We start from the raw sequence: 8,470 nt of genomic DNA on the forward strand, positions 1-8,470 counted from the left end.
TATTCTAGTATTCCAAAATCCTCAGATTCTATTCCCTAATAATATGTTTTTCCTACAGAAATAATTCTTTTTCGTTTTGTACGTGAGAAAATCTCTAGATTAGGTAGAACTCATCACAAAACAAAACAGAAAAAAGTTGTAATTAATTTTATCAATGCAACAAAAAATTGAAAAGTACAAAATATGAACCAAGCACGTCCGCTTGGTGTATTCTCTGGACTTTTATGTGAAGCGTCAAAATAATTTATGGAATTTGAGTAATGCTATACATTTGATAAATTATTAAATGCAGAGCCCTCTAATAATATTTCTTCCCCGGTTGCTATCTCCTATAAACTACTCGTATTGGAGAGCTTATTTTTCCTCGTCTACACCACAAAAATTGGCCTATATATTATTTCTCATACCACAAAAAAAATGGCTATTCAAAGTCAGGCTGGCCTGTAGAGGTCAAACAACGATGCCACATTCGACTGTTACGATCTACCAGCCTCGGATAAGAAATGACTTCGGGAATGGGAAGGTAGACATAGTGGGTATTGCATATCCCCACAGTGGTGCCACTATATCCGGCGAAAGCGCCATGAACCTAAAAAACAAAAGCCACGAATTCATATTGGTCGATCTAAAAGATCAATGTGGATATTACACCGATGTGAGATGCTTACTGATCACCAGTAAGAACTACGAAGAGACAGTGAGACTCACGGCATTTTGTCCTAAAACAGTGCATAAAATCCCATCTGATGCATTTGCACGGCATGCACGGATCATGTACGTCGGATCAATAAACTTCACATCAGCTGGAATGCCAATTTCCCTAAAGTACTTCTTTGTCTAATGGAAGAAAATTTAATGGATGTCATTTCCATAGTAGATGCAAAAGAAAGTACACCCATTAAGTCAAGATGAAAAAGAAAATGTAAAGCAGTACTAAATGACACTAACTTCATTTTGGGACGAATACAAAATAGGGGGAAACGAGCCCAGCCCATTATCACTTCTGCAAAAAAATAGGTTTTCCATCTCTTTTATTCAAGTAAGACTACTTGTGCAAATTAAATAAGCATCACAAAATCTATCCTATTCTTGGCCAGTGATGATTTGTGATCATTACCTAGAGGCAGCAGGCAAACTACTGATCGATGTAGTTTGATATGGGCATCAATATGTAATAGAGGCTTTTGCATCAGTATGTAATAGAAGCTTTTTTATCCTGATATGGGCATCAATATGTTTTATAGAAAATACTAATGGCATGTATACTTACCATGATTGAGGAATGAGTGGGGAATGGGAGTCAATCTCATGTTTACTTGTTTTTTTTTATCCTGGAATGAGAGTGGAATTGGTAGGCCCCACTCAAATTTGAGATTGAGGAATGGGATTGGCACTCCCATGCCCCCTTCAGGATTGGGACTCACATTCCTGATATTAACATTCAATTACTATCATACCCTTATGTTACTTACAAATATAAAATTAAAAGTAAAATCCAAAAAATAATGATTACAACCTATATTTACTATTTTATTTGCCTAATATTGTAATATTAGCATAATTATTGTTAACTTTAATATAATAAATATGTACTTTATTTTGTTTCATAAATTAATACTATATTTTAATTTTAACGCTATTTTTTAGTTTATATATTTTATTTAAATTTTGGCGATTTATTTTTATATTTTAAATAATTGTACAATTTATATTTATTATATTACTCTATTATTATACTAAATATTTTTAATAATGATTAATTTTAATAAAACAAGTACACAATTTATTTTTTAAATTAAAAATATATAATTGACTTAAAGGGTATATTAGTAAATTTACACTAGTTCATTCCGATTCTGGGTGTAAGTAAACACATGAATGGAATTTGGAGTGACTCCAATTCCAAATCCTGTCACCAAGTAAACAACTTATCTGACTCCGATTCCTCACTCTGAATCCTGCCCACTCCAATTCATGACCATTCCGATTACGTGTAGGTAAACATGCCATAAAAGGTTTAAAGCAAGATCATCTCCTTGTGAACAATAACTAAGCTATATGCTATATACATCAGCGATTAGGAAGATTTTAAGAGCGAAGAAAGTTTAAGCATTCTGTTATCATGTGTATCAATCAAAGAGCTCATAAAACCAAAATTTACCAACCTCTTGCTGAAGATACACACCAATATCTCCAAGAACAATATTTCCAGACGCATCAGTAGCATTGGTTTTCTTAAGAAAATTCTGCATATATAATAAGGAACATGCTGCACTTAGAATACTGGTCAGAAAGATAAACATCGATGTGTAATTTTGGTCAGATAATTGGATCTAAACTTATGGTTTCACAAAAATTGAGACTTTTTTTTGGGGGGGGGGGAGCTAAATCCTTAATATTTCTAAACTTTGAGGCCAAAAATTGTAGCAGTCCTGGTAAAATCAGAGTATGACATGGAGCAATTTTTGATTCTTGTAGAACCATGGTTTTAATTGTTTGCTGCCTACTATTTATTATGCCTGAAAACTGAGTAAGTGCGCAAAACCATATTAATATCTGTGCGGGCCTTACATGGGACATCCAATATATGCTTATGCCGTTCCTAACAGGATTAATGTTTAAAGTCTTTTCACACTTACCACCTCTGTCAAGCTTTTTTATGTGTAAATATTTTAATATTCGCTTTACAACTTCTAAAATTGGTAATTTATACGTTTTTAGAAGCTTTCTTGGTGTAGTTCTAGTCCCTCAACTTGTACACCGTCTGTTTTCTTCCTGCGTTACTTTCACTTTTTCTCCTTAAGAAAGGCTTTTTTAACCTATTAAAAAATGTTTATCAACGTACAAAATGACTTCACACTATGACTAACCTGCCCTGCACCCTCTGCTATACAGACCACTGCAGACCCCTTTGTCTCAATAAGGTATTTCAGATGCTGCAAAACTCCGTGGGGACCATGTAAATGGAACGGTACCTTTAAGTGCACATATTAACAGTGTCAATACTGGCTGTCAAAACTAAGAAACCAATTAATACAGCATAAGCATAACTACCTCTGGTATCAAACATATGTCTATTTGTCCACTAGCCAGGGATGCATGCATTGCTATGAATCCACTACTACGACCCATCAATTTAACAATTCCAATACCATGATAAGCGCTATGTGCCTGTTACAAATTTGAGAAGAAAGATCAGGTTATAATGCAAATTTAGAGCCCGTTTGGTTGGAGAATTCGTTCTCTGATTCGAATCATGGTTCATAGTTCGCTACAGTATTTTCTCTCACAAAAAATACAAGTAAATCGAAAATGGTTCTAATCCATGAACCAAACGGACTCTTAAGCACCAAGAAAGAGGAATAAACAAGGACTATACAGATAGCAGCTATGGTGAAAATTAAATGAGTGGTGTGAGTACAAATCAAAATACATTTGTACCTCAATATATGCTGAATTTATGGCACGTTGTGCTTCTTCAACAGCAGTATCAAAACCAAAAGTCTTGTCCATCAGCAAAATATCATTATCGATGGTTTTTGGGACTCCAACTACAGCCACCTTTAGGCGTCTTCTACGACACTAAAAGGAAAGGACCAAAGGTACGAAGTGAGACCTCAAACAGGGATGGCAGGCAAGGTAACAGGAAGATAAGGAGCAAGGATGCACAATAAGCAGCAATAAACTTAAAGGACTTGAACAATAGAAGATATTATAAGATTAATGTCTAGTGGTATGCGTGTTTAGATTGCAGTAAATTGATTATTAACTCCTATCAGAATTGATAAAGAACGTGAATGAATAATGCAGATGAATCCGGAATGAATACAGAGTGCATTAATGTCACTGGGAATTCATCTTTAGTTGTAATTCTTAATATACCAGCTACACCCGGAACTTCATGCAAATTGAATAAAATCAGTTTATATTACCCAGAAGGTTTCTATTTTGGGTGTTTCATCCTCAAAAATGCTCGTAACTATGAACCTATTCCACACTATGAAATATAAGACCCAGGAAACAAATTAACAAATGGGTGCACGCTTAACAACCTCATTGTGTATTGCATTTGCTCCAGCATGAGTGCCGTTCCCACCCAACACAAAAAGCATGTTGATTCCTCTTTCCTGATATCAATATGAATACACGCAACAAACACCTTTTGTTAGAAATCTCAATGCATCCTCAAACTTATTCTTTTCTCAAGGAAAATGACAGTTACACACCTCCATACTGTCCACAATTGCAGTTGTTTCAGGTCCTCCACGAGAAACTCCTAACAAGCTTCCACCAGAAAGATGAACGTTTTGAACTACTTTCCGTGTTAGCTAATGATCAAAGTTTCAATGGATAAGTTAAATTGGCAGCCAAAGAAGTTTTATGATTCTTTGTTTTATTCATTTAAATTAAAGACGTTTATACTCATTGAAAATGATGTACATTTGTGAGACATAAACTGGAACTTACTCGCATTTCAGCTAAGTCTTGCTCAGAAAATCCACGATAACCATAAGGAATCCCCACTATCTTTTTCACACCATATATTTCAAGCGTGATGACAATCTGCAAATGATACATGATTAACTATTATCAGCTCAAAAGAAATATTTGCTGAATTCGCACTCATGGTAAGACTTATCAGTTGACTTAACGAGGCTATAGCATACTTGAAGAGTCCCCAAACATTTCTTTTTAGGAAGAAATAAGACACTACACATAACAAAGAGTGTCCTGTGGGGGCATACATACAACCGCTCGGGCTTTATACTTTTGTCCTAACCATAACCCAATGCAGATACAATACTGCAAAACAACTCCAATGATCAAGGGGAAATCTAGGTTTTATCACATTTTACGCCATCCTTTAATGTTTACAGTAACAATCACAAAACTCTTTTATGGCTATTTTTACTAGCATAGAGATAAACGAGTTTTGAGATAAATGAAGACACTTCTACTTTTCAATCTCACGAGAAAAAGGACCAGTAAGTGCCTAGAATTTTATTAGGAATAGAATGTGCAAACAGCGAAGGCTTATTTTCAACGAAATAGAAAATCCTTCCATGTCTTCCAGCGTGTCAAAAGAATAAAATTAGAAAGAATAATTCAATTAGATAGCCTACAATAAACATATTTACAATTACTTTATGATGAAACTCACATGTCTGATGACATCATTAAGACCAGGACAGAGGCCCCCACATGTTACAATCGCTGCCTTTACTTCTTCTGGTTTGAAATATATTTTTTCTCGCGGCCCAGCACGGTGAACCCTGGAATGATTCAATACCACATCCGCCAATAAGTGAAGTAGTTGTCAAACAAATCCAGTATTACATGGAAAAGAACGGGCACAATCATATATTTGATTCAAATTTCAATCCATTTCAGACTCATCATAGCTTATATACTCCTTTTCCAACATAAAAATCCAGAGAATGCTAAAAGGACTCTCATCATATTGCCCTCAGGCTCTCACTCTTAAGAATTTTAGGATCACCAATATCAAAACCAATAAATACCCACCACTGTTCCACCCAAGTACAATTAGGATCAATACATTCAGCACCAGCTGACGTAGGGGACGAGAAGTGTATGGTCTGAAAGTTTCAACCAAAAAAAAAAAAATGCACATGAGGAATTGTATCCACAGTTTTTTTATAAGCATAACACCAAAATAAAATTTCTAAAAATATGAATTAAATCGAGTCCCAAAAAATCACCTTGAGAAGCACGCGATCATTGTTGTTAATATAGCCATGCCACTCCTCGTCCGATGGATATCCTCCAACAAACTCTTCAGTTATCGGTGTCCTGCAACGGAATATATATATATATAGACACACACACACACACACATACACACATTAAAGTTATGTACCATGAAGAGACCAAAAAGCTAAAAAGCAATACCAAGAGGAATTCCAACATTACAATCAGGAAAACAAGATAATGAAAAATCGAAACTGGGAAATTGTGGAGCAATCGAGAAACGAAGAAGAAGAATACCTCATCTTGAGGCAGAAAGTCGAAGGGATGGAAACGGCGTCAGGGAAAACGTCGGTGATGTGAGGGATGTTGAAGCGCCTCTCAAAGTCGGACTGGAATTTGGATTTCCAATCGGGATCGCCGAAATCAATGGGCGGGTCGTGGCTCTTGATCCCGGCGAAGACGCGGCGGCTCTTCGCGGCGGTTATGGTCGGCAAGGCGCGAGGTCTGGGGAGGCGACCGCCGTCGGAGACGCGAGGGAAGGAGAGTTTGGGAGCGATCGCCTGCGACAGAGTCGCCATGGAACGGAGATCACGAGGCAACAACGGAGAATAAGAAAGAAGAAAAGAAGAAGAAAGGAAGAATGTGAAGTGTTAGGAGAGAAAGTGTGCTGACTTTCCTTTTAAATTTTAATATTATGTGTAATAGCGACTGGCGAGGAGCTTTTTCAAAACTTTGGAGTTTGGACTTGTGTTGCAGTCCTGAATCTGTAGAAACTTTTTTTCTTGTTATTTGTCATTAAAAAATAGAGAGAGAGGAACAGGGGAAAAAAATTGTCACTTTTGGACTCGTTTCTTTCGTTCTTTTCTTCTTTCTTTCTTTTTTTTTTTTTTTTTTTTCCTTATACTAGTTTTAATCCTCTCCGTGTTGAAATTACTTAAATAGTTTATTATTTATTTAACATTTAAGTGAGGTAAAAATGTAAAAATAATTTTATTAAAATACATCTTTAAAATATAAGATTACCGAAAGAATGAGAAAAAACTTAAAGGTAATAAATGAGAAAAAATAGATTTTAAAAGCAAAAAAAAAAAAGAATAAAAAGAATAAAAATGAAACATATCGCTACATAAAAGGTAAAGATGAAGAGTTATTAGTACTTTTTATACAAGTACTGAACACTGACTCCCTGTATTTTATCAAAATTACAAAACCACCGTCTTAATCAAAACTAATCACGTCAACATTTCTTTTATTAAATTTACATGATAATTATAAAAAATACCTTTTTTTGACCTTTTTACTAAAAAACTATTTTAATATGGTAAAGAGAAAAGATATATTAGTAAAATACATCTTAAAATATAAGATTACAAAGAAAAAATGAGAAAAAAAATGTTATAAGATGATAAGTGGAAAAAAATTAAAAGAAAAAAATGCATAAGAGCGTTAAGTAAAAAGAACAAGAGAAAGAAAAACTAATAAACAAAAAGGGAAAAACAAAGAGAAAAAATAAAATAAAATAAAAACTAAAAAAAAGGATGTTTGAAAAGAAGGAGAGCTGTCATGTGACGAAAAAAGAATATATGATTAAAACGAGCTTTGTTTTTTTTTTTTGCGGTAAAGATTTTTTTTTTTTTTTTTTATGTATGTAAAGATTTTTTTTTAAACACATGTAAAAGATTTGGGAGTTTCTAATAGGAACAGAAAAATGAGCTATTAGTAGTTTCCTATTTTTAGTTGTTCGCCCGCAAGCGACAGTGTCAAGTTTTGATAGTAAAGGTGAGTGAGTATCGTCTCCACAGGGATTGAATGTTAGATTGCCACTAAATACCGTGATTATCGTAACTCAACGTTATTTAGGAATCCGAACTAATTAAAATTAGAATAGAATAAGAACAAATATAAATACGAAAATAAAATATGGAAACTCATATGCACTAATGTACTAGAGATTTGACTTCACCCTATCATTCTTATATTCATCTTATTTAGCTATTGGTAGCCAACTCTACTCAATTCATTAATCTTAGATTTTTAAAGATAATTTCACTCCCTCTCCCGAGTGCTGAGCTAAATAGTATGCAAAACCTAGTTAAGCAATATCCCTATTAGCCTAACCGAATCAAGCATCCATTAAGTAACCTAATTTTGATTACCCGAATTAATTGGCCTCCCGAGCTCAACTAAGTCTAGGTTGTGTTTTTCCAATTTCAACATGTGAAAGTAACTCTCTCAAGCCTAAATCCACACATCTATATCTCTAATTCATGAAAACACAAATTAGAGCAATTAACATGGAGAAGCAGAAATGAATTAAATGGAAATCGAAGTAACAATTAGCAAAATATTCAAAACATAGTTCAAACAAAGCTACATTAAGTCCTAGAATAATAATCTAGCTTAACATAGAGGAATCCATAACTAAAAACAAAATTTAAAAACTGAAAAGGAAATAAAGAGAGAAGGAAGAACTATGTTGTAAGAATGATTTTTTAAGCTTGAATCCACCATATTCTTCAAGAATCTTCAATGAAATCATGAGATTTGAGTAGGGCTGACAATCCGAGTAGCGACACGACGACATGATTTGAAATCCGCACAAAGTTGGCGGGTTTGGGTTTACTATAAATGAGTTTGGGTCATAATCGGGTTGATACGATTAACACGATTAATAAATGGGTTGGGTCAGGGTTAACCTCTTAACACGAATTGACACGATTAACTATATGTGTCATCTGCAATATAATGATATGTGATA

The 8,470-nt window shown here is 34.4% G+C and overlaps 1 protein-coding gene across 1 annotated transcript; it reads right to left on the minus strand.

Annotated features, from left to right (window-relative positions):
* Positions 1–210: 210 nt before the first annotated feature.
* On the minus strand, positions 211–6,456 carry LOC21391915 (ATP-dependent 6-phosphofructokinase 5, chloroplastic). The gene is made up of 13 exons (XM_010108997.2): positions 6,010–6,456; positions 5,724–5,814; positions 5,527–5,600; positions 5,162–5,273; positions 4,468–4,563; positions 4,227–4,328; positions 4,053–4,127; positions 3,442–3,582; positions 3,055–3,171; positions 2,871–2,975; positions 2,166–2,246; positions 709–837; positions 211–589 (listed from the first exon to the last, which is right to left on the minus strand). Exons 1-13 carry the CDS (start codon positions 6,288–6,290, stop codon positions 422–424), a joined length of 1,572 nt encoding a protein of 523 aa, XP_010107299.1. The 5' UTR covers positions 6,291–6,456; the 3' UTR covers positions 211–421.
* Between the last annotated feature and the right edge of the window lie 2,014 nt (positions 6,457–8,470).

Source organism: Morus notabilis, unplaced genomic scaffold (assembly GCF_000414095.1).
Source record: "Morus notabilis unplaced genomic scaffold, ASM41409v2 Scaffold103, whole genome shotgun sequence".
NCBI lineage: Eukaryota > Viridiplantae > Streptophyta > Magnoliopsida > Rosales > Moraceae > Morus > Morus notabilis.